Here is a 25,771-nt window from a genome sequence, read left to right as displayed (position 1 = left end):
GGAATATGTAGAATGATATCAAGAGCTCCGAATCAGGAAAGGACAGCTTGCGGAGCGCGCTGCGGAGAGCAGAAACACACAACGTGTACTTCGACTTCACTACAACCTTGGATAACAGAAAGACGAGTTTGCGGATCTACACGGCTATGATACTCAGGTGACAGCTTTTTTGCCTTATTTGTTCTCACATTAGAGGCTGTTTAAGGGCCCTTCAGCCATGGACGTCACGCTTTTGTTCAATGATTACCTGACGGCCAAAGGAGCGAAGCCAGTATTACAAGAGCCTTTCGAGGTCTCAAAATTAAATGGCTTCATGAACGATGCTTATCGCATTGTAATCTTGCCCATTCTCATTCTACTTCCTCATTACTAAGAATTACGCAGAATGCACTCCTCAATGACCTGGTACGCTACCTACGCGTCATACGATCGCCATATCTGGCACTTCAAGTGCACCGGAACAGATCCAAGGGACTTAGTAATCCAACGAAAGCGGATCATGTCCAGCCGTTTACAGAACAGCAACGCAAAGATGTCGACGAAGCCTTGAAGAAGCAGTTGAAGCAGATCGATATAAGCCTAGAACAACTGGCGAAGGACGCCGAAATGGATCTCGAAGTCAAGTATGCCATCCGCGCCAAAAAGCAGGAGAGGAAGGGGTTTGGGCGGCTGGGACGATGGGCTGCAGGTGGCGGCGCCTTAGAAAAGAGCCCGGAAGAGCTGGAGGAGGATGCCAAATTTGAAACAGAGAAAGCGCATAGAGACGGTGTCATCTTCTCTCTTCGCATGCGGCTTCAGCAAGCGGGAAAGGTTCAAGAGAGCATTGCGTCGACGCGTCTCAGCAGAGAAATTGAGCACAGCCAGAATATCCTGTCAAGGTCGCGGAGCGATCGCTTCCAGGCCGAGTTCCCCACAGCATCCGCGTCCTCCACTGGTCAGCCCATGACTGCGCTTGAAATTGACCTTGAAGCTGAGCAAGCGTCGCGTCAAGAGCGAGAGCAGATTAGAAAGGATCTCGAATCTCAGATGACGCCTGCGCAGCTGCAACAATTGCAATCTGAAGAAACCACCATGTTGAGACACTACAACGCTGAGCTGGCTAAAATACAACGTGCACAGGCGTCCGTGCTTGAAATCTCGAATTTGCAGACCGAGCTGACTATGCATTTAAACCTTCAGGCCGAAGGAATCAGTCAGTTAGTGAGCGACAGTTTTGAAATTGGATCCAATGTGGCCGAGGGAAATCGACAGCTCGAGAAGGCCAATGAAAGATTTAGGCCTGCACAGTGGGCATTTTATGTGGCAGTCGGTACAGGCGCCTTCCTCGTGTTATGGGACGCGATATTTTAGGACAATGGGAACATGACATTGAGTAGGAGAAGTGAGTTCTATGCGGCGCATATTCAATCAACTTCCGATCAGTATTGCAAGGCATTAAGAACTTGGAGTTGTTAGAGAAGAGATCACTGTTTGCGTGTATTGTGACGGAATTGGCGATGCTCATCATGTCAAAGCTCTGAACTGCCATGTCTATTTACTGTGCAAGATTTGTTCCCAGAACTTTTAGCGAGGTGATCCAGAGATTATAGATGTTTCTCAGGATCACAACAGATATAATATCACCATTATGCCTACCAGTATATCGTGTCAACTTGACTTTGAAGCTACACCAACAATGCACCACTTGAGCCTTATATGAATTGCGACGGCTTAGTGGCGAGCAAAGCAGTGCCTTTGCAGTCAACAGTCAGAAATACTTTCTTGCATGTCACTATCAAACTGCTTGTTGGTCATGCCTTCTGGACAAATCTTTGTTTTGGCTTCCAAAATCACAATCTAACAGCCTTTGCTTTTTCTGGCGATCAGAAACATATACACATGATCCCGTCTACCACGCAGGAAAGGCAAAATCTCTATCAAGAAGCCAACCTGCCTGGTTGATTTCTGTATAATTACTTAAGAAATTAGCGTGTAAGGATGGAAGGATCAAGGATGGCTTCGTGCCAGAGCAGAATATTGAGCTCTTGGATTAAGAGACAAAACAGAAGTCAGTGTCAGCCTCGTCTAATATAGTATTTTTTTTCCACTAGGATATTCTATCAAAATCTCCACAACGTCAATATCAACTAATATGTTTACAATTTTAAGAGCACTCTGATCGAGGAGTAAGGTCGTACGGATTACATTTATGAGCTGGAAAACAATTGACACGAAATAATGTGGGTGGGTTTTTTTTTTCGCGAAGCTTGACAGAATGATGAACAGGTCGAGTACCTGATTAGGCTTTTGCGCTAGACAGATGACGAATTCTGCAGAAAATAAGCATTGTTGGACGGGGATACATGAAAAGCTGGATGTTGGCTGCTCTGCTCGACGATCTGGGAGACTTTCACGCTCGGGAAGGGGCTGGAAATGTCTTAATTCAGCATGGACTGCGGCCCCCGTTTCTGGTTGTTTGAAACGGGCTTCGTCCAAAGGGAGACTTGGAGCCCATCTCGTCCTGTTCAGGAGTTGTTTGATCAATTGAGGGATGGAGGGTGGGCAAAAGGTTCTATGGATAGCATCGGGGATGGTTTGAAGTACAGTAGTGTAGCACCAACATCGGTAAGTCTCTTCGCAGAACAATTCATCCTCGTCGGTTGTCTTCACGGCCGCCAAGTCTATATTTGCTCGCTAGGGTCTACATTCTGCACTTCATCATTGCTTGAGACGGCTTCAAATTTAGTCTCTCCTGCTTGTGGCCAGAAAGAGAACAAATATATGACGACGAGAAGTTTAGGACATTGCTGTCTTGAAGTTAGCCATACTTCATTAATCATTTCACAATCCAAATTGAATTAGTATGCCATGTACATATGGACTGAACAGGCTCGATCTCAGCCATGATTCATGTCTTCGACGAAACAAAGGGTTACCCGTAGGGCCAAGAACCTTGTTCTCCAACTTCAAGTGCGTACACGAATCACTGTAATTCAAGAACACGTATTGCGACGTTCAAAAATGGTCTCGTAGGAAACTAATCTGGCGCTGAAATCGTATGCATTGGCATGTCGTGGTGGATTGTAACAATACAGCCAAGAAATTACGTCCAGACATTAATCCAGCACCCTGTGATGTCGTCTCTCAGAATTGAAACTTCGGCCCGGACTTGCCTCTTGACATGCTATAACATGATAGAGAAAAAAAAGAAATTAAAATTTGCTCGTTCCAGAAATCTGGAAGAGTGCGATGGTAGAGACGAATCCATCCATATTGTCGCTCCATTGTGCGACGCTCTGGCCACTAACATCAATCATAGACTGGGTTCCAACAGTGTTGAGGTTGTAGATCTCAACCTGGGAGTCTACGATGTTAGCGATCGAGCTCTGACACTTGGTTGTGTTGCCCTGATTAGAGCAGTTCACATCGTAGCTGCTGAAGAAGCTGTACAAGCCCTGTAAAGCAGTCAGCATATTCAAAGATACTAGGTTATTGTCTACTTACGGCGCCAAGGATCTTGACTGAGCTGGAGTTCATCACGTATAAGCCCCACCCATCGGTGCCGACGCTTGGGTCGTCGTAGTTTGCATTGATGGAAAATGGCTGCGGCGCTGCAGGAGTAGGCTGATAGTATGCCGTTTCAGTCTGAAGCTGACCAAGGACGATGGGCCCGGCGTTGATGAAGGCATACTGGTAGAGAGTGTGATGCTCGACAGCAGTGCCATACAGGATGTTGTCACCAGCTTCAGACTCGACGAGAAGACCACGGCCTGCATACACGGTGATCTGGGTCAGGTTGACATCTTCGATATCGTGATCGGCAACCCAAAGCCAGTTGTTCTCGCCATAGAAACCAGAGGCAGATTTCGTGATGTGGAGGGACATGAAAGCAGCGATACATTGCTCGACAATGGCGGAGCTACCAGGCTGCTTGACGCACTCGGAAACCTGTAGGTTTGAGCCCTTGAAGCCGCCAACACGGGTGTGGACATCCCACAAGCCAGACCCAGCCTCCGTCTGAAGATTATACTCAATCAGTATTGCACCACCTTGGGGAACACCATTGATAATAGCTGTGGAGACAATGATGTCAGAGAGCTCGACGGAACCGGAGTCACCAGCCTGGCCGATCTGCACGACTGGTAGTGGATTGGACATGTCGGAGAATTTTGCACCCGACGCAAGAATGACAGGGTAGGATTCGCCTACAATCTTGGCGCCAGCTGGAACGGAGATAGTATCGGTGACGAGGTAATCGCCGTGGTCAAGGAAAAGAACGAGTCCCGACGAAACAGCTTTGGCAATAGCGGCGTTTAGAGCAGCGGTATCGTCAGTCACGCCGTCACCCTTAGCACCGGCATCACGAGCACTCAAGAAGCCAGAGACAGAAACCGACTCATATTGAGGCTTCGACTTCTCGACGTATGTGAATGCACGACCTTGGGAAGTGAAAGGGCCCTGAAAGACCTGAGGACCATGTGGTGTGTAAGAGTGGCCCTGGCCCCATGTCTCAACGCTGGTACCAGACAGTACAGTTACATCACCTGGGCCGGTGACGGGCTGGTCAACATTGCTGAATTGAACATTGTCCAGGATCAAGCTGTTGGCTGCTTGGCCTGTGGCCGGGCTCGGATCTGTGCTCGAGCGGTTCATCGCAATACCAACGGGCGTGTTGCTGAAAGTAGAGTCAACCACAACGACGGAGCCGACATTAAGGATACCAGTGTCGGTGCTGACAGAGCCCATGCTGATACCAGTCTGGCAATTGTTGATGGAGAGACTCTTGTAGGTCCAGCCCCAGTCCCAAATCTGATTGATGGCGGTTACGCAGCCGTCGAACTTGAGGTTTCGCATGGTGAACTGCTGGTTGCCAACATTGAGACCGTACAGACCGCCAGTGAATGTCAAATCGGTCATAAAACCACCGGAGCCAGACTCGATGAAGACTCCGACGTGTTGAGTGCCTGACGCAGAAGACATGGTGAACTGAATATTCTGGAGCGATGTTGCCTGTCCAGTTGGCCAGTGAATCGCAGCGAGGCCCGTGGTAGCAGGAACAGAGGTCAGGTCCAGGACAAAGTTACGAATCTGGCGCCAAAAGACGTTGGTCGAGCCCCATGCTAGGTTCCCACTGGATAGATACGGGTCGCCGTCGATGACATAGCTACCTTTGAAGTCTGCGCTTGGCTTGATAACGGGGACGCAGTTGGGGTTGCCGATGATCTGGGTGTAATAGTAGTCAATGATTGGAGAGGACACAACGTACGTTCCCGGGGGGAAGTAGACAACCGCGGGCGTGGTGGTGTCGGTGCCTGGTGCGCAGTTATCAGGGCCGCATCGGTTTCCTGAGCTAATTGCTGCGTTGATGGCATCTGTGTCATCCGTAACTCCGTCACCCTTGGCACCAAATGACTTCACGTCCCGGAAAACGACATAGCTGCTAGGGTTGCTGTTGAAGGCAGCAATACCCTGATGCTTGATGTCCTCTAGATAGTAGGAGCAGCTTCCGTTTCCACTCGAGCCCGGTGCACCCGAGCCACCTGTAGAGCCGCCGGTTGATCCTCCCGTGGAGCCTCCAGTAGAGCCTCCAGTCGAGCCGCCAGTTGAACCTCCGTGTGCTCCTCCAGTGCTGCCACTTGAAGAGCTTGAAGAAGATGATCCAGGACTACCGGACGAGCTGCCCGGTGCAGTACCTGTTGGCGAAGAACCTCCAGGCCCAGCAGTGACGGTGACGGTCTTAGTTACAGTGATAGTGGTAGCCTGCGTAACAACCCAAGACTTTCCATTGCTCGTAACTGTCTGGCCAGCAGTGCATGGCGTTTCCTCGACAGTAGTGGTAACATAGGTTGAGATGGCGGAAGTCGGCCAGGACTTGGTGGGATCAAAATCCGATTCGTCGCAACCGGGCGAGTTGGAAGGTTTCGCGGACAGGCTGGGCCATGCCCCCCCTCTGATCAAAGAAACAGAACTCGAAACGACAGGGGTGTTGTAAGAACCCGCGAAGGCTGCGGGAAGTAAGGAAGAAACAAAAACGAATGACTTGAGCGAAGACATCGTGTCCTCGTAAACGAATGTGTGAAAGCGAATCGATGCAGCGAAGGTGTGAAGGAAGGCCTTGGCTGTACGAGGTGAATGGGAATTGCGCCGGTTTTATTACTGTTCCCTACTGTGAATTGGAAATTGCCCCGGACAGGAGTCAGGACGCGGGCGGGAATCATGGGTAGAGTCAGCCCAATGAAAGCGCCCGCAACGGCGCAAGGAGGGCTTAAAATCACCGCGTAATCGTCGTTTGTCGTGATGGAGGCGTCGAATCCATGCGCCGCTCAGGAGCCTGCTGGGCGGAGAATAGAGCGCGATCTGCTCGCCTTCTCGACAGCTGATCGGTAAAGCAGTGATCACGGGCGATATCTGATCTTCTGATAGCTGCCACATGGATCAGTCTACGGAGGTTGGCCACGCGTCCGATGATCAAGGAAAGGCATTTCCTCAGTAGAATCACACGCGGCGACAAAGTTTCCGATGCGAATGCGCATGTGAGGACAGTGTTCGGGTGTTTCTCAGCTGATCCACTGCTGCAGGAATAGCAGCAAAAGCAGCGCATAAGATGCCTTCTAGTGCGTTTCGCCAGTCAGGTACAGCCGCAAACTAACTGATTTAGGTCTCACTAATTTCGTGAAAAGTGTGAGAGCGAGCGGACGGGGGAGGCTGGGCGATGGAACAAGGACACGGCCCTTTTGACATCTCTTGGCGAATCAGACCTGGGGCCGGCTTTATCGACTCCATGTTATCCTATTTTGGTTCAAGTGCTTCCTCAAATACCTGTTGCCGTACGCCACCGACGACTTGTGAAGCTGGTGTCGAGGCGAGAAGGATTCTGACTAGTTGAAGCTGCCACACGTGTGCGCCATCGGCCTTAGCCTTCGCCCATCGGATCTCCTACGTAATGCGGGTGATGGAGTGCCGAAATCCCCCATGCTAGATGGAAGGTAACGTGCTCATTTGTTGGTGGCCATCGCCAGTGCTGTGGTGCTGCCCTGGCTTTCGCTTACATCTTGGATACGACGTAGCGAAACGTCCGTTTTGAAACGATCATGCGTGCAGGGTCAGATTACAAAGGCATCTGAACACGCAGGAACAAAATAATAAAAACAAAGAAGATCACCGGGCCAGATCTTGTGCTGAAAGTCGTCCGCGGCTAATGTAAAGTCCGTCGCTTGCAGATCGCGGAGACGGGATCCCCTAGATGAGGATCAACGCTTCGTTACGTGACATTTACTTGCTTCTGTTCATCCTTATTATGAAGCCGCTGGAGTGAGTGATTGCGAAGGATCCAGCGCCGTTAAGAATCGAGAGATGAAAATGTCAGTCGCTTCTCACCCTGCTTGTTTCGTCACTCACTGTGCACCATGGAGTGAGTGACTTTGTGCTTGATAAAATTTCGCGTCCCCGCGTCAGCCTATCTGATTTGGCCATAGACACCTCCTCTTTTGCGAGAAAGTCCTTAACGTATTTCACTTTGAACAGGCTGCGTACTGTCGTCTCGTGGTCAATTTCCAAGTGACCCGTCGGCTTGAAATAGGCCAGACCAATTTGTTGTGTTCTGCGCCAAAATGAATCTTTTCGCCCATTTCGCACTGAATCCATGTGCATTATATTGCACGCTGATTTTTGGTTGCAAGTAATTTAGCCTTCGAGGACGTATCTGCGTAGCGATGCCTAATCTGCCATTTGGCATGCCTGTGACACGACGTTGCTTGGACAGTCCAAACAAGGCAGAGCGTGAACACTTGCTTCTTCAAACCAGAGCTCGCGCGAAATGGTTGATGTCAGCAAAGCAGGCTGCTGGTCGTATGTCGAAGAAGCTCTACCAGTTGTTCATAGCCTTGTTGCATTCGTCCGTAGCGCTCGTGAGCCAATGTTGCTTCTCTGCAATCCGTGGAAGACGGACACAATTCCTGGATCCGGAACAGTAGTTGCAGCAGCGGAAGCAGAACCGTCATATACAATAGAAAGAGCGATGAATGATCGAGCCCTCCATCGTCACAGCAGCTCGATCAAGAGGTGTGACGGAAGATTCCAGCAATGTTAACAACGTCGGCTATTGGAATTTGTTCCGCCTCCATAACGTCGAAATATGGAATTGAGGCAAGACGCTCATAGTGCCCGTCTCTGCAAGTTGCTGAATGCGTCTGGAAATGACCTAATGCAGGTATATCTCGGAGCAACTCCACTTCAATGCAATTAGCGGTTCTTTAGCCCCCCAACATACACTGTCTGTCGCTTGCCCAGATTAGCAGGAGGGTTTATTTTTTCCAGGCTCTCATCTAATCGCGTAGGTGCAAGTCAGCGATTTCAAGCAAGCATTGTTGGATCCATTGCTCAAAATTCGAAGCAGGCACACTGTTTGTGAATGAAGTAGCAAACGTCGGTCAGAGACTGGTGGAAAATCTTATGCCATCCTTTTGTTGACCGCAGCCGACATGATAGCAAATTGTGTAATGTTGCTTGTGGTTGTACCACACTAGTTCACAGACAGTGCAGTTGCCGTACACACCCGGCCGTGTTACATACGTTTGCCAATCAAGAACATGGATAGTGGAAAGAGATAGTTGGTCATCCGCACTATCGATCAACCCATGTATTGGGCACACGCTACAGTAGCCCAGCTTTTCTCTTCGTTCTCCGTGGAGTGAACAGCATGCGAAATTTATGTCTAACTTCATCGACCGGAGGGCTGTTCTCACCCAATGTAAGATAGTTTCAAAACGTTAGCTGTGCTCGGAATAGGAAGGTAGTATTTTGTTGAAATTGTGTTAGCCCGGACACCGCGTCAACGCAAGTCGTTCCACGCCCGTAATGACAGCATGACATTGCTAGAAGTTGAATCGGCGTGACTGGATGTGCCTCAAAAGCCGGCGTGAGAGGCACCTCCAGATAAAAAACAGGCAAGTTTTCTTGATCAGACAGAGACTACTCTGCATCCACGCAAAGCTAAGAGGCTGAAGCCGCTAAATTAGTCATAGAGCTTGGGTATGAGGCATTCGGTACAGGCTTTTGAACTTCCTTACAATAAAGGTTCAAATACGTATCTTGAAATTTTCAGAGCCTGTGGCGTGTGGCAATAATACAGTGACCAATGTGTCCTTGAAAACACGAACAGGAATGCAGCTCCTGAGCTTGGCCATCTCGCTGCGTACTTTCCTGTGGCGAACGAGCCGCACTAGGAGCTTATACTTGCAGGATGTATTTCTTTTGAACAGTTCTCGCATTTCCCAATTGTGATAACGGTGACGTGGACATTTGTCGAGAGTGTCTTCTCCAGGATGTCAGACAAAGGCCAAGGCAAACGTTAACCTTTCGAAATGGAAACATTATCTAGGCGCACCAATTCCTGTCTGCCGATTTGCTGAAGATCCTCATTGTTAGAAGTGAAATGGCAGTGATTGGGGGATATTCCAGCAAATTCGTTGTCTTCAGATGTCTCGTATAACATGAAGCCTCTTCTTGGACCATTCAATGTGCAGGTAATGGCCTCTTGCATGAGCACCTGCAATACATTAACACTTAAAGTATAATAGCCATGCTATGGCCCAAATCAACGCGCAATAGGCCATATGAGTGGAAATTTATAGCCGCGTTGGGTCAGAGAAGTGACGAGGCTGGCGACAAGGCTGAAGCGCGGTCACTAAAAACCGGCGTCGTCCTAACTCAAAGTGGCCTAAGGATCTCGAAACTCCAGTGGTGCCCGCCTTAGCTTTCCTCCACTTTGTCCTCTTCGTCATCGACGCCGGTTCACCAGCAGACTCACCCTTTCACTCCTTCACCATCCTGCGTTCTTTCGCTCCTTTCCTGGTCCGCAATGTCTGGCGAGTACCTCGCTTCCCTCGCCGGGTGGTATTTCCTGCCGGGACTCGTCACGAACTGGGCTCAGACCATCTACTACAGCATAACCATCCGCGCCGGCGAACCGCACCCCCAGCCGGGCACGCCCGTCTTCAACCGACATCGACGCAATGTGTTCACCCTCGTCATAGTGTCGTATCTGCTCTTCACGATATACCAGACGGACTGGCAGCTCCGGCAGGTGGGCGACTTCTACAGTGACCTGGCGCTTCCCCGACACGCCGACGAGAAGACGCTGCAACGACTGCTCAGACGGGCACTGGCGCTGGCGCACCCAGACAAGTACGGCCCCAGCCAGCAGGAGAGTGCCGCGCTGGCGTTCGGTCGGGTGAAGGAGGCGTACGACACGCTGACGGATCCCGTGCGGCGCTTTGCGTACGAGCGCTTCGGCCCGGACATGCTCGCGTGGAAGAATTGCAAGACGACGCGGGACTTTGTGATGCAGGGCGCTCAGAGCAGCTGCGTGACGATGCTAAGCACGCTGGTCGTGATGCTGATCGCCCAGACGTTCGGCCAGATGCAGCACGGGAAGTACTGGCGGTACCTGACGCTGGCGGCGTTGCTCGTCTTCGAGCTGCACACCATGACGCGGGCGACGGAGCCAGCGCTGCTGAGGTACGTGCTGAATCCGCTACTGTCTGCGCTTCCGGGCTTTCGTCATCCTCCGTACCTGCCGTTCCAGCTCGTCAAGCTGGCGCGCCAGACGGCTTTTTCGTTCTTCATCGCCGTCAACCAGCTCGCGCCGTGGTGGGCGCCACCCGCGACGGCGGCCCAGGAAGAGGCCGTGCAGAACCAGTTGCTGTCTCAGATTCGGCGAATAGTGGCGGCCACCACACTCGACAGCCAGAGGCTGCTCGCGCTCGAGCATGCCCCTTTCGCGGGCAGTGCTCGAAGCGAGTCGGCCATGCGTGAACGACTCGTGGAGTGGCTTGTGCAGAACGAGGTCAGGAATGACCCTGCCGTTAGCGCAGCGATGAAGAGGGCGATTGAGCGGAGAAACGCGGAGGTAGATGCCCACGGAAGCGGATGATGTTGATCGTGACGATGGTGCTGCTGTTGTTCATGATAGACGACGCTCTCGCCTGCACTACGCATGGATCTTCGCTAAATCATGTCCACGATTCGGAATACACGTATTTCTCCAGATGGACTGCGAAGCTCAATCGATAGCTGCTCGCTTCTAATAGCTAAGATACACGGAGCTTACGGATCGCGTCGACCGCATACGTGCTCCTAATGCGTCAGGCTCTCAATCATCTGGTGTTGCTTCTTGGCCACTGTGAAGGTCATCCGTCCTTCAACCACCATATTATTCTGTCAAAAGCAAGAATCTTCGATCACCACCGCCGAATATCAATCTTTTGTGTTATATTTCATTTACGCTCACCATTACACACCTCAAGACTTCTGCCGAACCTCGACAGTGCACCCTTGCGTCTCGCTGCGTAGGAAAGACAAACATGAACTCGATATCTCTCAATTCGTCGTTGCTCCATTTTCTTGAAGTCCTGATTTCAGCCATCCGTTCCCATCAATCTCAGCCCCATCTTCCGTTTCCTCGTCAAATGTGCGATTGACTCACCTGCCCTGTCGACGTCCCACTCGCATCGTCTACGCGGCAAGTCGAGCTGTTCGATCTCGTCGTATGCGTCATTGACATACATGGGCTGCTTTCCTGCTGCTTTGGCCGTCCAGTTCGACCGTGAATACTGCCTCTTTGAAGTCTTAGCCAACAGAGTCTTGGGGAAGAACTTGAACAAGCGCTGGTGCTTGTTAACTCGCTTGATGCTATGACGGTGGCGCCAGACCCAGCGCCGCAAACAGTCAACGACGCAATCCTTGAGGACAACGTTGTTGTGCACTTCGTAAGGGGCAAGCTGTGTCGGCCGTGGATATGGCGCTTGCATGTTAAGGTGGGCTCTCCCGCGCTCCTGCGAAAAGTTGCCTCTTACAGTGCAGTTGCTGAGGACAACGCCATGCGTGAACAGTACGCTCGAGCCCTTGTCTTCACCCGTGCCTGTGAATTCTCCGGGAACAAAGTCCCCAGAGTCGGTGGTGAGCACGCAGTCGATGAATACGCAACCTTTGAGCTCAAAGACGCCCGAGAAATGCACGTGGCAATTACGAAGAGTGCATTGCACCATGTGCACATTGTACATGACGCAACGTTCGAAGCGCGCATCGAGTATCAAAGAGTCAGTCAAGTACAGCCAAGTGTATGTACCCCTGTGTACCTTCTCGTGGACGAAGGTGAGCGGGCGTCGCTCCAGCATCTCCCAGCGTATTCCGGTCATTTCTTGAAGGGGTTGAATAGAACCGTCCCCGGCGTTATGATCCAAGGCGTCGAGGACGGTGACATGTTTGCCATCAGCGCCACGGTTCTCGCCCATGCTTTCCAATTTCGTCCCTGGTTAGAATGGATTAATTAAATGGAGAACGCCTGGTGTTCTCTCTTCGGAATTTGAGCGTTGGTGAGATGTTTCGTTGCGTGCCTGTACAACACAAGTAGCCTTTGGATCACACTTGCGCATCCGTACATAGACCAGTGCAATGCGTGTCAAAGATCGATGGCCTTGTCCAGCGGACGGAATGGTAAACCGGGAACGCTCCTGTCGTGTTTGATGCTCCCAACCTACTCGATTTTAGCAGCTCCGAATGCAAGCGGGCAATATATCATCTCAAGTTGACGTTCAATTGGTTTTAAGAGGTGTGGTCGATCTTTGTCTACGACCATAAAAGAGATGATGAACAACAAGGCTTTAAAAGATTGAAATAGCCTTTCGCTGTGCATGGGTGTATCTGGATGCAATGACGTCGAAGGTTACGAGAGTTACTTCGACGATACAAGTGAAGAACGAACAAAATAAGACGCAACACGACTTTCTGTACACATGAGCCACTTACTCGCGGCAGTTACTTTGACTTTCTCAATCCGCCGTTTACTCAGTGCATAAAAAAAGCGTGCTCCAAGAAATCAATGTTCCCATAAGTGTTAACTGTAGACGACACTGACGAAGAGACAGCTAAAAAGACAAAAATTGCTCGAGGGGCCGCAAGTGTGTGAGTGAAGAACCGGGAGGATAGATGTGACATTGCAAAGCATAATCACCTAACACCTAGTTTAGGGGCACATGTCGTGGCAGATAGATACCTAATTAGGAGCTGACATATCTACGCCTAAGTTGAAGAGGTTTGAAGCATTGATAAAGGCGGTCTCACCATGATCGTGTTCACCTCCACACCCTCAGCGCCGTACTTTGTCAGGTCGAACCTCCTTTCCAAGACCGGGGCAAAGCCAAACCTTGCGTACAGAGGCTTACCCATCTCCGAAGATTCAATGTATGCCTCTACACCGGCTCTGTCCACTTGCTCGACAAACGTGCGCATGAGCAACGTACCGGCGCCGCGTCTCTGATGGTCAGGGTGTACGGTGAGGGTGTGCAGCACGGCCACGGGCTTGGTGCCCAGGGCACGTCTGCTCTCCGCAAAGTGGCCGAAGAAGTCAGTCCAGGCGGCAGCGTTTGCGTCGGGTGGAGGGTCGGCCTTGTGGCACAACGCATCGACCTGGGCCTCGGTGCGCTCCTCGGCGTATATGTCCCAATGAGCGGCTGCGATGATAGGGTTCGCCGGTAGCAGGTCCAGATCCTCCACAACCATAAAGTGAGCGGCGGGATTGGAGCGCATGGTAGCCAGGCGGGACTTGGTCGCCGAGACGAGGTATTCCGGTGAAGGAGATGGATTAGGGGTGAGAAGTTTGCCCATGGCACCGGTACGAAAGGCGGCGTATTGAGTGCGTAAGGCGGGCTCGATATCGGCCTCCAGCTGCGGACGGACGGTCAAGCGCATGGTTTTCTGCTCATTGGAGAGAGATGGCACAATGATTATGCTACGGCGACGGCGAAAGCTAAGATATGCTGCGAAAAAAAAAACACGATTATCTGCTTTACAAGGCAGATTGCATGGCAGACTTCCGTTAAGGAGTCGGGTTGGAGTGTGTACCGAGAAGGACTTGTACGAAGCAGGCAGCGATCGTGATGAAGCCAAACGTGGTCTCGTGTCCGCACTGGGCGACGGCGGTGCCGAGTTGGGCTCCCGTAATGCGTTGTGAGAGGAGAGGCGGTGCCCGTAAAACAGACTCGAGTCCAAATTTCATGTGCGTGACGTGTGGTTCATGGTTGGTCGACTCCTGACTCGCACGAACCGTCTTGTTACTCTTCAGTCGCTTCCGCTTGTACCACTCACAAGGTCACTACGAATCAGCAGCTGCCTGTGCCTAGCTTTCTCCCTTGCCTTCGTATGTTTGTTACTTCTCTTCTCGCTATGCCCATGCTTTACATCCTGCACTTGGCTTTCGCATCGGGAATCTTGCTGCAATAGATTATCACTTTCCTCTCGCACGGTTGCCACCATTCCTGCTCCCGACACACGAGCGCACGCGCACCCAGACACACGTAAACGTTTACATACACTTTTGTATCACTAGTCATAACCGTTTCTGCCGGCCATGGACGACGACGTTATCTCCACATTTACGTCGCTGACCGGCTCGACACCCGCTCAGGCTACCCAGTATCTCCAGCTCACGGAGGGCAATCTGGAGCAGGCTGCTCAGTTGTGGTTTGAGACGAGTGGCTCTCTGGTCACCGACTCCGCCGCCGGAACGGCAACATCACAGGCGCCGCCTACTTTGCGGCCGTCAACAATCTCACAACGAGGAGCAGGTTATCGTGAAGACGACGATGGCGTCATACATATCGATTCTGACGAGGATGAAATGGATTTTGACAACGAAAGTTCAGCACCACACAGACAGCAACCGAACACAGAGGACGATGAAGCAATAGCACGGAGACTCCAAGAAGAAATGTACGGGAGTGCTTCGAGGGACACGGAGACCGTAAGGGCGCCAATATCGCGGACGACGGAGACGCTCGTTGGTCCTGAGTCGATGATGTACGGGGGAGTGTATGGAGGTGGCGACGATGAGGACGTCGAAGCCATGATAGCGCAGCAGATGGCCGCAAGACAAGCTCGTCAGGCTGCTCGATCACGTACGTAAATTTCAATTCCTGCTCTATGAAGGAACATGAGAAGAAAACTATGAGGAAGAGAGAGGAAGAGCCAGAGCCGTGTGACTGACATATAATGGTTTCTGCAGGTCCTGGAATTTTCAATCAGCGCGACACCCAGTCCGCAGTCTGGGACAGCGACCCAGAGCAGCGTGCCCGAAACCTGGCTTATGCCACAGGTGGCCAGTCCACGCAATCTTCTCGCGCCCAGTCCCTCGCTGAGATATACCGTCCACCCTTTGAGATCATATCTCGCCTGTCTTGGGATCAGGCTCGGTCGGAGGGTCGACAGGAGAAGAAGTGGCTGCTGGTCAACGTGCAAGATCCCTCCATTTTCGACTGCCAGATGCTGAATCGCGATCTGTGGAAGGACGAGCGCGTCGCCGCTGTTATTCGCGAATCCTTTGTGTTCTTGCAGTACTTGCGGACAGATCCGCGCAGCGACGGCTACATCCAATACTACTTTGCGCATTCCGTCGACAATCCGGATGCCTATCCGCACATCGCAATCGTGGACCCTCGTACGGGCGAGCAAATGAAGATATGGTCCGGTCGACCTGTACCCAAAGCCGATGACTTTGTGGAGGCCTTGTACAACTTCTTGGACCGATATTCGCTTGACGTGGCCAAAAAAAACCCTGTCGCGAAGCGCAAAGCCGAGCAGCCCAAGGTGTTTGATATCGACCGCATGACCGAGGATGAGATGCTTCAAATGGCCATGCAACAGAGTCTGGCTAATGGTGGATCCGGCACGCCGCCTAAGCAGGAGGACCCGGACGACCTGACTAAGAGCGTGGAGCTTGGCAGCGCGGAGGCGGGGCCGTCCAAGAATGACAGCAGCGGCACCAGCGTAGCCACGCCGAGCGCAGCCGTTGACGAGGATGCGTCACAACCAAGCGCCGAGAGTCTCATGTTTGCGCAGATCGCGTCAGACCGGCCGCACGAGGAGCCGCCGGCCGACCCGAAGACGACGACTCGCATCCAGTTCCGGCATCCCGGTGGCCGCGTCGTACGTCGCTTCACGCTGACGGACAGCGTGCGCCGCATCTACGAATGGCTAAAGGCGTCGCCCCCATCGCCCGAGCAGGCCGGCAAGACGTTCGACCTCATGTTCATGGGCAAGAATCTGCTGGAGTCGCTCGACGAAAGCATCGAGGAGGCAGGCTTGAAGAACGCAAGCGTCAACATCGAGTGGATTGACGAGTGATCGTCTGATGCCCGTGTGGACCTTGATTCCCCTCCTCCACATAGACGAAAATTCTACAAGACGGGACTACTCTGTATTATGGCGAGGCTGGCTTTTTTTTTTCACCTTTTTTTTCGGTGGTGCGAGTTCCGCATGGACGTACGTAGAGCATAGTTGAGGCGCTTAATATGGCGGGTTCGGACAGGAGGGTTGATGTTTTCTTTGACCGATACTTCCCGCTCCCCCCTTCCCCCCTTAAAACACGACGCGTGGGAGTAGAAGGGCCTTAGGGGTATCCTCTCCCGCCTATCTTCGTCTTTCGTATCGTCATCGCGACATGGGTTTTGCCCTCTCCCCCTCCCCCCTTATAAGTGTCTTCATGTCCTTTGAGGAAAGTTGAAGCTCGCAGGGGGCAAATCGTGAAGCATAGGCATCACTAGAGCTATGGGGAATATGGCTTGCGCTAGAAGCATAGCTGGTCGTCATGCCTACCCTTCCTGGGATATAGAAATGCAATGAGTTCCGCTTTTGCTTCACATCTCAATGAGTCATAGATAGAATAGATCACGACGCATTTTTTTTTGGCTATAGTGGGTCTCAAAATTTTGTTCGCAAAAAAGAGTTTTGAGAGGACATCATCATGACAATTCGTATATGGTACATTACAAACCCTTTCAACCACCCCAGGACTTCTTTTATTCTTGTGGTAGCTGGGGTGGCATTTTGTGGTTGATAACGCACATTACAAAGGAACAAGAAAAAAAAAATTTCCAATGCCACATAGCCAAACCACTCCCCCCCACTCCACGCCAAATGAACTCTCGAAAGAAAAGAAGAATAGAAAAGGACAATGAAAATAAAAGAAAAAAAAGAAAAACATTCCTGGGCGCCTACCGAACGTGATACATGGTAGGGGCCAGCCCGGACAAAGAATACAAACGTGTTTTATACCAGTGCTCCAGTCTCACTCCTGATCCATAAGTAGATCCAAAGAACCGCAAAGGAGATTTTTAATTAGGTGCCTGTGGTGGTCATGATTGTGTGTGTGTCTATGCGCTCCCCGCATCTTTTAATCGGGGTGTAGTCTGAGTTCCTTTGGGTTCCTCCGGGGGTATCATTTTCGGCCACTTGTCGCGTCAAGATAAAAAAGATTACTGGATCCAATGGCCTTGGTCGAGTTTTGACTCCCATACTCGCACATGGGTATCGAATAAAAAGGGGGATTCCGATCGCTCGTGTTCCCTTCTTGGTCCCATTCTCCTTCTCAATGTGTACACCAGGCGTATGATACATCTCCACTTCCTTCTGATCCCACGATTGAAAATAAGCCGATGAGAGGAAATGCACGCAGACGCTGGAATGAAATACAAACATTAGTCTCTACTGAAAGCCGTCAATGAAGAGCACAAGCTCGCCTCGGTCGTTTCTGCGCATCCTCAACGTCTTGAATAACTCCTTCTCATCCCTCGCGTTCTTGCGCTGGCCGTTGTCGCGGTAGTACCTCTTGAGTGCCTTGTTGAGAGAGCATCCGCGCTCGCTGTCCAGGTCCTTCTCCGACGCTGACAGGAAGACCTCAGCCCGGGCGATAGACTTCTTGTTGTGCAAAACGACAGCGTTATTGGATGTGGGCCTGAGCTTGTCGTCCCCGTCTGGTTTGTACTCGATGGCGAGCTGCTTACGCGCTGTTGGAGTGGCATCCTGATCCGAGGCTGGTTGATCCGTCTGTTGCATCGACGAATCTTTCCGCGAGCGACGACGAACCCACTGCCCGTTCTTGAGATCCTTTACAGCTACAGACGAGCTGACATTTTTCTTGTCCTTCTTGTCCTTCTTCTTTTCTTCCTTGGATTTGCTCTTCTTGGCCTCCTTCTCCTTGAGCTTCTCTGCCCTCTTTTTGTCCTTGTCCTTCGTCTGCCGATCTTCAATTCTGGCTTGTTTGGAACGTTTGAGCGGGCTCTGCGGCGAGTCGACGTCGGGAGGGCTTGGCGGTAACTCTGGGCGCGAGAGCAGCCTGTTCAAACCGCCCGTGAGGCCGGAGTGCAGAGGCGCGGTAACATCTGTCATGACAACGTCGCCGTTGGCTTTGTACGCACGAGCAGAAGAGAGATCCAGCTCCTCCGGATGGCCTCGCTTTCTCTTCTTTGTCGACTCCTTGGTCGTGCTGTCCACCGACGTCGTCGAGATATTTCTATTGTGATGCGGCTTCGGCGCGGGCGTCTCATACTGTCCGGACTGACCCGCTGGCGAGGGTGGGAACTGAGCATACGATTGGAAGTGCTCGTATCGTACCTGCTCGGCACCACCGAATGTGTAGCCTTGCTTGAGCAGCTCTTGCTTCATATACTCGCGTGCAGCCTCTGCGGCATCGACAACCGGGTCATTCTCGTCGGTGTCCATGCTATCAGGATCGGACTCTTCGTCCTCGTCCGACGAGGAATCTGTGCTCGCTTCAGAAGACGACGGGCTTGAAGGTGGCGATTCGAGAGGATGCGTGGAATTGGTCGGGGTATCGCCAGCGGGGATCATGAAGTCAAACACATTGAACTTAGGCGGTGGACTCGGAGCCCTTGGCGGTGCGTCGACCAGTGCGACACGATTGTCGGCCTCCTGGACAGGGCCTTCCATATTTCTTCCAGCAGGGACAAGCGCCTGCGACTGCTTGCCGTTCGATGCGTTATTACTAGCGGTGGGTGTTGTGGGCGTGCTGTTGTTGGCAGGGTTGCCACTGTTGGCACCTTTCTTTTTCGGCTCTCTATATAACTTTCCCTGATACTTTTGCGCTTCGCTGATGCAGCTCTGTGTGTAGGCACATGTCAGGATCAGTTCGGTGCAAAAGTTATGAAGCAATTCCTCGAGGCTATAGAGATACTCGAGAGACATTCAAAGGCACAAAATTTTGATATTTTGTGCCGGCGTGATGTGCGAGTAAACTGAGGAGTGGGTCGCTGGGTAGCGAGGGGTCGAAGGATGAAAATGTGAGTTGATGGAACAGCAGGGGAGACAATTGAGGAATATAGGAACGATATGAAAGTAACCAGGTAGGAAAAGCATAACATACCGTGTGGGCTCGATAGCCAACGCCGTGGAAGGTGGTTTGGCAGTCCAAGCAGGTGAATTGGGCTTGTCGACAATGACTCCTATGAGGGTCCAACTTTTTCTTGGTCAAAACGTCGCCGCATGCCTAATTGTGACTCGTCGTCAGTGATCCGGTGGTCAAATTGCAAATGGCGTACGGAAGAATGTGCAGCGTATGAGCGTATGCATGGGGCACGCACGGCTGCTCGTTGGGTATTCGTGCAGATGAATGTGTGCGTTGGCATGTGGGAAGCGCAAGGTAAGGTTAAAAAAAAAAAGCGACCACGTCAAGATGGACAGCGATGTGTGGATATGAGGACAGATCAGGATACTGCAGAGGAAAGGCTCACCTCGCAGCTGAAGGAAACCATGGCTATATCCGACTGGGTTTGCTAATAAAAAGCAAGCGAGAGTGAATGAGCAGATTGGAGTAGTACGACGCGCAGACGCAGAAAGGAAACTTGCCCCTCGGGAGCAAGCCGAAAGCCCAGCAAGCCAAAAGAAAAGACAAGCAGGGGGATGATGGAGAAGCGGACGGGCTTGCGAGGATTCGTGCTGAGGAGGGCAGGGCTCGACGTCAGAAGACAAGAGAAAAAAAAGAGCGTGTGTTGCGTGAGTGATCGAAGAGAGCGAGCGATGTGGTGCTTGGGGGGCGTGTGTTTGTGCGTGTGTGCGCGTGTGTCAAAGTGTGTTAGCGTGTCTGATCATGAACGTGGGAGAGCCGGAGAAGGACAGACAAGATCGGACGTCAGACACGCATCCAGTCGTCCTCCGCCTCCTTTCTCATGACACGACGCTGCTCCTCACAGACACCCAGACACTGGGCCACTCGGGCGCTTCTTCTATCATGAGACTCTCGCGGTACCACTCGGACATCCCAAAACGGAGGCGCGTGATTCGATGGGGCGTTTCGGCCCGCGCGCGTGTGCGTGTACGTCCATTGACTCCTGTGTGGGATTGAAATTGGCAGCGGGTTTCTTTGTGGCCCTATGTGTCTTACATGCTAGATCGAAACAGACGGCTGCAATGCACGCCCGCTACTGGCGCCCGCCGCAGGGCTTAGGAACAGATGACGACTGTTGCCGATGCTAACGATCATCACCACACGTTCACGACCTGGCCTGTTGCGTGAGGTTGCATCAAACAGGGCAGTGATGGTGGAGGGTAGTCGTGATAGCCAACCGTGCAGTGCCCAGGTGAGCAGTCATGCTAGACGAAGCGATCGACAGCAAGACTTTTGCCTGACCCAGAGAGATGGGAGAGCCTGAGTTACACGATTATGGGGTTGTAGTAGACGTTAAGGGGGAGTCGAGGAACAAGAATAGAGGCGTTTAGCAAATCCTTGCGTCATTCGTCGCGCCCCGGTCTGTCGTGTGGGCGTTCTGGCGTTTGATCATCTGCGACCCGAACGGTGGGCGATTAAGTGTGATCATTACTGGCCGCGCTCGTTCTCGTTTCTGTCCTCCTGACGAGCTGGCTGCTGAGCGACGCCTCAATTTTTCGGCGCGTTCTGAGACCAGCTTCGTTGCTCACCAGCTGCTCGGTGTGGTAACACGTCTTCGCCGCCGATGTCGCCCGTGTCTGTCCTCTTTGTTCCCCGGAAGAGCATTCACTCGTCACGAACGGTGTCGCCACCGCAGATGGTCGGCGTCGACTGTAGCGGCAGCAGAAACGGCGGGCAATGCCACACGAAGATGGTTCGAAGACAGATGATGCCGCCAAAGGTTGTGTACGGGCGTGATGGGGGGGGCGAGCGTGTTGCTGCATAGCCGCTGGCTGTACTTCTGGAGTTGCCGCTCCCGGTCGCTCCTCCCCTCTCGTCCGCCGCCGCCCTTTCCTCGTACGCGCTTCTTATCGCTGCGCTTTCCGATCTGGTCAGCCAACCCTCCCTTTCCGCGCCTTCTCTCCATAGCAAAAGCCTCAGGCGCTCCTTCTCATTGAAGAGGGAAAGAGAGAATCAGAAAGAACAAGCCACGTCTCCAGCGAGTCACGTGCGCGCGTCCGCTCTGCACCGCGGAACATCACGTCGATTTCGCCTTCAGCGATCAATGGTTTCATGTATGCAAGCACATCAATGTGACCTTTGGATCTGTCCATTCTGCGTCACATTCATGCAAATCGTCCTTACAACGGATGGCTTGCCTCTTATCTCCCCTGCACACCTCGTAATCTCCTCCCAACAGCTCTCCAAGGCTTGCTGCGGACGGGCGTTTACTGCAGCTCTGTGGAGTATCGCGCGACCGAATGATTGCTCTTAGGTTCAGCGTTTGCCGTGGCGCCAGCCAGAGCCACCGCTGCCTTACTTCTTGGGACCGATCTCGTCTTTGGTTCCTTACTACCATTCTGACATTCATTCTTCTACACGTGCCTCGTCTTCCCTACGCGCTATCCTGCCCGGCAGGCAAGCCAAAAGGACTCGCAGTCCATGCTGACTTAAGTCTTGGACGGTAAGGTGAGGTAGTCGTCGGCGCAGCGTTTGCTGACGCAAGTCTTCTGTGCACCAACGGAAGAAGGCAGATACCGTCTCCAAACTGGCCGCCAGAACCCTGGAGCCTGATGGGGCTGCATTGCTCATGCGACGACGAATGTGTTGTTTCTAATTGAAGCAAACTAGGAGAATGCCGGCCAAGGAATAAAGGAAGCACGACGACGTACAGAATGCCACTCATCGCATTGTTGCAGCCTGTTCACCAGGAGACAATCGCCGTGCGCGGCCACGCTGCTCCACCGTGTAACTATATACAGGACGTCGTTCGATGAAACGGCCGGAATTCGACCACTACACGAAGATCCACAAGTCCATGCTTTGCCCGCAACATCCGTCAGATAGCGTGTACATGTACTTAAGCCAACGTCATACCATGGCCCAAGCATATGTTTCAATTATACGACCGCGGCCAGTTCCGAGCATCCCCTCCTTGCAGCTTTCTTCTTTCACTTCTCCGTTGGTTTGGCTTGTGCATTGGTCTGCTTCTTGCCTTTGGCTGGCCCCGTAGCCACCTCCTTGACGTCAGTCCTCTTCGCACATGCCTTTTTTGCTGCCGACTTGGTCTTTGACTCCCTCACTGGAACCACGCCCTGCTTGGTTTTTGCCTTCTCCTCCATCTGTACGCTTCTTGAGTCCCCTGATCTCGACACTCTGTCGTCCTTTACCTTGTCCTTTGCAACAGTCTTCAAGCTTTTCTTAGCTTTTTTGTTCTTTCGTTTCCTGCCGCGGGGTTCAGTCCTTTGTGTACCGCCTTGGTTTTGGTCTTCCTGACTGAGTGTCTTAGACGTACTCTTTGCGCCTTTCTTCTCCCTCTCCTTCTTTTTCTTCACTTTCTCCTTTTCTTTCTTCTCCTTCTCCTTCTTCTTCTTCTTCTTTTTCTTCTTTTTCTTCTTTCCACCGGCTTTCGTTTCCTCTTTCGCTTGCTTTCTTTCTGCTACTTTGGTTCCTGCCCCTTTCGTTATTGAGATCGGCTTCTCGTTGGCAGATTTCAACATTTCTTTCACAGCCTTCCTGTCACACTTTGCGCTAGCCTTCTTCCTCCTCTTTCGCTTGCGCTGAGACGTGGATCGTGATGAGCACAAGAACGTTTGGGAAGCATCAACGAAAACTCTATTCCTTTTCGTCGGAATAGAGGCTAGCTGTTGATCTTGAACATAGGTCTCGAAGGATTGAAGATTGCCGCTTAAGCTGGGATCTCCCGTTCCAACTTCCTGTACGTATCTAGAATTTGATTTCATCGCCCTCCAATGCGGTGGTTCGAAAAGCACGTGTCCGAACCTTTCCTTCCAAAGCACCGTCTGGTCGCTAGGCCAGATCTGATAGCTAAAATCGTCCGCTCCTTTGACAGTGGGATGCACCAATACTACGCGAATCTCATCCGCAGAAAGCCTTATATGTTCCGCAATGACAGGCATCTCGACGATTTGCAGATTTGTGCATCCTAAGGGATGGAATCTTTCCGGTGGCGGGGGGGTTAAAATGACTACGGTCGACGAGAGAGCCGCGTGCCACGCAAACAAGGCCGAAGCCCCTTTCATGTAACTGCTCCAATACCTTGAAGTTCGTTTCGAATTCTTCAAGCCCGATGACTTCTTTCTTTCCAGCAGAGGGCCCATAGCCAGGACTAAGGTCTGATGACCGCGGTCGTGCGCCCATTTCTCTGCCAAGCTCCTGGGAACACCACTCCACAAGATCTTTAAGATGGAACACGATTGTGGGGATTTGAATTGCTTCTGAATTGCCTCTTCCTCCTCCGCTGTGATGTACTGGTAAATTATCTTCCTGATCGATGGTGGGCACTCATCCCTGGCCGGGGCAGTCAGGGCACCCGCAGCCATCTAGACGGAAAAACGCGAGGCGTTTAAAACTACTGTCGGACGGAGCAAACACGTCTTTGTAGAAGCTACGAGCAACTCGAAATCAGAGCAGACAGCAGGAGAAACGGCATTTCAACAGAAGGTTACGCGGCTACCCCGCATATTCTCTTACTTTCCACACTTTGGACACAGGTTACGATAGCTTTGGTAGCGAATAGCAAGCTGGTTCCAACACAGCTTCCCTGGAACGTCCCGTGGCCCAATTGCCAAAAGTGAAGTGAACGTGCTGTACCGTCAAATTATGAATTGGGGCCATTCGCACTTTTTTCTTTTCTTTGAAAGCGGATAGCTGAGTCTGCGAAAGCGTCTTCCTGAACCAAAAGTTTGACGACATAACCTGCTTTGCTCGCTCACGAGCTTTTCTTTTTTTCCCAGATCAGAAGACGAGGCAGCTCTGCGTGTTCTTTTCCTTTTGATTTTCGTTTTCTTCCTAGAGTGGCGAGCTGTCGCCGTGCACTTTTTAGCTTGCCCGTCACAAGCTACGTATTTTCGGGGCCGTCTTTGGTCCAGCCACAAAGGCGTCGTTTTTACACGAAGTAGTGTACAGGGACAGATTCGGCAGTCCATTTGACGGTTCACGTAGCGCGTCCCCGGATCATGCTCTCTTGTAGCTCCTGCAAAGGGCCGTACCCCTTCGCGTCGACACTCTTTTTTCACCGCCCAAATGCGTCGTTGAGATAGTCCACGAATAGCTGTCTGATCCTCGCCTTTTCGAGCGTGTGCTGTCGGTTCAAGGCGATGAACTGCCTTCGCATCCGCTGGAGCTGCGGCAGGGACAACGGGTGCGTAGGAAGCTGAATGGCGTCGTCAACACCGCTCACCTTGACCTCGCCGCCGCTCTCCCCGGCATGGTCTTTCTGCCACGCCGAGATCTCGGCCAGGATGTCGGACGTGGCCTTGTCGAGCTCGTACAGGTAGTTCTGCTCCGTCGCGGGTTTCTGTCAAAAGCCGTCAGCATGCCGGATCAGGGGCATCGAGACGCGGCAACGGAGGGGTGGAGGGGCTTTCTACGTACCAGGACGGTTGCCGCGTTTGGGCGCACGACCTTGACCTGGCCGCTGCTGCCGATCATGGCCTCCCATATCTTGTCGAAGGGCGGCGTCTCGTCCTCGAAGAGCACTGTGAAGAGCGGGCTGTCCCATCGGGTCATGCCGTTGGGCTCCTCGTACCGGTAGATGAGGTTCTCAAAGTCGGCTTCCGGGTACGCCAGCGGGCTGTTCTCCTTCAAGCGTGCGGCGTGAAGCTCGCGACATTTGTCTGCCGGCGTGCCAACGTGGATCTCTGCACTGTCAGTTTGAAGGAAGCAAACGAACAAGAATCAAGAGACGCGCCAAGTGTGCCCGTACGGAGGCAAGAAGGGGAGGGTAGGGTAAAGTCACGATTGGGGGGAACGCAGCATACCACGCAGCTCGGTGTTTGCACGGCCTTCGCTTCGCAGTGCAGCTGATAGCGATAGCCCTTGATGTAGTTAAGCCCGTCGGCAATGACGACGCTGTCCCGGCTCAAGTATCGTTTGACGGCCGACATCTCGGTCGCTCGTGCGTCCTTCTCCAGACGGGGCGTGTTGTACACGTCCCTGGACAGGCCTAGCGACTCCTCGTTCAGATGGTGGACGCTGATCTTGGAGATCCTGGGGTCGTCAGACTGGGCGATTTTGGATCGAAAGTAGTCCTCCAGCTGCTTGCTGCGGTACGTCTTCCCCGAGCACGGAAAGCCGGAGATGGTTATCAGCTGCGTCCACACGGTCAGTTTCTGCCCTGCATCGTACGTCTATCGCATTGCTTGCATCATGCACCGACCGGCATTGTAGGCTAGTGAGACGGGTAACCGCTTGAATGCGACTGTTTATTTCCCGCGAATCCCTTTGCCGCGGGCCCGACAACGTTTGCTTTCCGGCGACAAAACCACACGGCACGTGCTGCCTTGAGGCCCTTCAGTTACGCTTGCCGACACGGAAAGCTGAGGACTGACGGGCTGGGGCCGAGTACGCTTCTTCTTGCCTTTCGGCGGGGGCTGGGCTGTGGAAACAGAAAGCAGTCAGGATCCAGAGGGATGCAAGGCACGCAATGGAAGAGGCGTTCAGCATCATGAGCGCCGGCTGGACGAAAAACTAGCAGTCCGGAAAGAGGACTAGGACGGGAGCACTACCACAGGGCTGCATTGCTGCTGGTGCGACTGCAGCAGCCCGACGCTC

The 25,771-nt window shown here is 52.3% G+C and overlaps 9 protein-coding genes across 10 annotated transcripts; 3 read left to right on the top strand and 6 right to left on the bottom strand.

Moving 5' to 3' along the window:
- Positions 1 to 82: 82 nt before the first annotated feature.
- PV09_06945 (uncharacterized protein) lies at positions 83 to 1,641 on the top strand. The gene is made up of 2 exons (XM_016360656.1): positions 83 to 334; positions 385 to 1,641. The coding sequence occupies exons 1-2, from the start codon at positions 218 to 220 to the stop codon at positions 1,348 to 1,350; spliced, it is 1,083 nt and encodes a 360-aa protein (XP_016211642.1). The 5' UTR covers positions 83 to 217; the 3' UTR covers positions 1,351 to 1,641.
- Positions 1,642 to 2,992: 1,351 nt separating this feature from the next.
- Positions 2,993 to 6,303, bottom strand: PV09_06944 (uncharacterized protein). The gene is made up of 2 exons (XM_016360655.1): positions 3,484 to 6,303; positions 2,993 to 3,434 (listed from the first exon to the last, which is right to left on the bottom strand). Exons 1-2 carry the CDS (start codon positions 6,031 to 6,033, stop codon positions 3,192 to 3,194), a joined length of 2,793 nt encoding a protein of 930 aa, XP_016211641.1. The 5' UTR covers positions 6,034 to 6,303; the 3' UTR covers positions 2,993 to 3,191.
- Positions 6,304 to 9,759: 3,456 nt separating this feature from the next.
- On the top strand, positions 9,760 to 11,353 carry PV09_06943 (uncharacterized protein). The gene has a single exon (XM_016360654.1). It carries the CDS (start codon positions 9,839 to 9,841, stop codon positions 10,910 to 10,912), a length of 1,074 nt encoding a protein of 357 aa, XP_016211640.1. The 5' UTR covers positions 9,760 to 9,838; the 3' UTR covers positions 10,913 to 11,353.
- Positions 11,354 to 11,396: 43 nt separating this feature from the next.
- PV09_06942 (uncharacterized protein) lies at positions 11,397 to 12,272 on the bottom strand (the record flags this gene model as incomplete). Its single annotated transcript, XM_016360653.1, has 1 exon — positions 11,397 to 12,272. The coding sequence occupies one exon, from the start codon at positions 12,270 to 12,272 to the stop codon at positions 11,397 to 11,399; it is 876 nt and encodes a 291-aa protein (XP_016211639.1).
- Positions 12,273 to 12,816: 544 nt separating this feature from the next.
- On the bottom strand, positions 12,817 to 13,977 carry PV09_06941 (uncharacterized protein). The gene has a single exon (XM_016360652.1). It carries the CDS (start codon positions 13,726 to 13,728, stop codon positions 13,060 to 13,062), a length of 669 nt encoding a protein of 222 aa, XP_016211638.1. The 5' UTR covers positions 13,729 to 13,977; the 3' UTR covers positions 12,817 to 13,059.
- A 116-nt stretch (positions 13,978 to 14,093) lies between these two features.
- Positions 14,094 to 16,822, top strand: PV09_06940 (uncharacterized protein). The gene is made up of 2 exons (XM_016360651.1): positions 14,094 to 14,933; positions 15,041 to 16,822. Exons 1-2 carry the CDS (start codon positions 14,387 to 14,389, stop codon positions 16,156 to 16,158), a joined length of 1,665 nt encoding a protein of 554 aa, XP_016211637.1. The 5' UTR covers positions 14,094 to 14,386; the 3' UTR covers positions 16,159 to 16,822.
- Positions 16,736 to 20,021, bottom strand: PV09_06939. 2 transcript variants are annotated; one of them, XM_016360649.1, is made up of 3 exons: positions 19,563 to 20,021; positions 19,196 to 19,318; positions 16,736 to 18,933 (listed from the first exon to the last, which is right to left on the bottom strand). In XM_016360649.1, the coding sequence occupies exons 1-3, from the start codon at positions 19,581 to 19,583 to the stop codon at positions 17,518 to 17,520; spliced, it is 1,560 nt and encodes a 519-aa protein (XP_016211635.1). In that variant the 5' UTR covers positions 19,584 to 20,021; the 3' UTR covers positions 16,736 to 17,517. The 2 variants fall into 2 exon arrangements, with proteins under 2 accessions (XP_016211635.1, XP_016211636.1); XM_016360650.1 differs by having other exon boundaries at positions 19,196 to 20,021.
- Positions 20,022 to 21,986: 1,965 nt separating this feature from the next.
- On the bottom strand, positions 21,987 to 23,538 carry PV09_06938 (uncharacterized protein; the record flags this gene model as incomplete). Its single annotated transcript, XM_016360648.1, has 1 exon — positions 21,987 to 23,538. The coding sequence occupies one exon, from the start codon at positions 23,536 to 23,538 to the stop codon at positions 22,147 to 22,149; it is 1,392 nt and encodes a 463-aa protein (XP_016211634.1). The 3' UTR covers positions 21,987 to 22,146.
- A 692-nt stretch (positions 23,539 to 24,230) lies between these two features.
- Positions 24,231 to 25,382, bottom strand: PV09_06937 (uncharacterized protein; the record flags this gene model as incomplete). Its single annotated transcript, XM_016360647.1, has 4 exons — positions 24,231 to 24,515; positions 24,593 to 24,856; positions 24,979 to 25,308; positions 25,377 to 25,382. 4 exons carry the CDS (start codon positions 25,380 to 25,382, stop codon positions 24,231 to 24,233), a joined length of 885 nt encoding a protein of 294 aa, XP_016211633.1.
- Positions 25,383 to 25,771: the final 389 nt, after the last annotated feature.

Source organism: Verruconis gallopava, assembly GCF_000836295.1.
Source record: "Verruconis gallopava strain CBS 43764 unplaced genomic scaffold supercont1.25, whole genome shotgun sequence".
In the NCBI taxonomy this organism is placed as follows: domain Eukaryota; kingdom Fungi; phylum Ascomycota; class Dothideomycetes; order Venturiales; family Sympoventuriaceae; genus Verruconis; species Verruconis gallopava.
Note: the sequence above shows the minus strand (reverse complement) of the source record. Positions and strands in the feature narration are given on the sequence as shown.

Coding starts and splice junctions, on each gene's coding strand:
- PV09_06945 (XM_016360656.1), top strand. CDS start 218: ATGGACGTCACGCTTTTGTTCAATGATTACCTGACGGCCAAAGGAGCG. Junction 335..384: donor TGAACGATGCTTATCGCATT/GTAATCTTGCCC, acceptor AGAATTACGCAG/AATGCACTCCTCAATGACCT.
- PV09_06944 (XM_016360655.1), bottom strand. CDS start 6,033: ATGTCTTCGCTCAAGTCATTCGTTTTTGTTTCTTCCTTACTTCCCGCA. Junction 3,435..3,483: donor CAGTCAAGATCCTTGGCGCC/GTAAGTAGACAA, acceptor ACTGCTTTACAG/GGCTTGTACAGCTTCTTCAG.
- PV09_06943 (XM_016360654.1), top strand. CDS start 9,839: ATGTCTGGCGAGTACCTCGCTTCCCTCGCCGGGTGGTATTTCCTGCCG.
- PV09_06941 (XM_016360652.1), bottom strand. CDS start 13,728: ATGCGCTTGACCGTCCGTCCGCAGCTGGAGGCCGATATCGAGCCCGCC.
- PV09_06940 (XM_016360651.1), top strand. CDS start 14,387: ATGGACGACGACGTTATCTCCACATTTACGTCGCTGACCGGCTCGACA. Junction 14,934..15,040: donor TCGTCAGGCTGCTCGATCAC/GTACGTAAATTT, acceptor TGGTTTCTGCAG/GTCCTGGAATTTTCAATCAG.
- PV09_06939 (XM_016360649.1), bottom strand. CDS start 19,583: ATGGTTTCCTTCAGCTGCGAG. Junction 19,319..19,562: donor TGGTTTCCTTCAGCTGCGAG/GTGAGCCTTTCC, acceptor AGTCACAATTAG/GCATGCGGCGACGTTTTGAC. Junction 18,934..19,195: donor TTGGCTATCGAGCCCACACG/GTATGTTATGCT, acceptor GCCTACACACAG/AGCTGCATCAGCGAAGCGCA.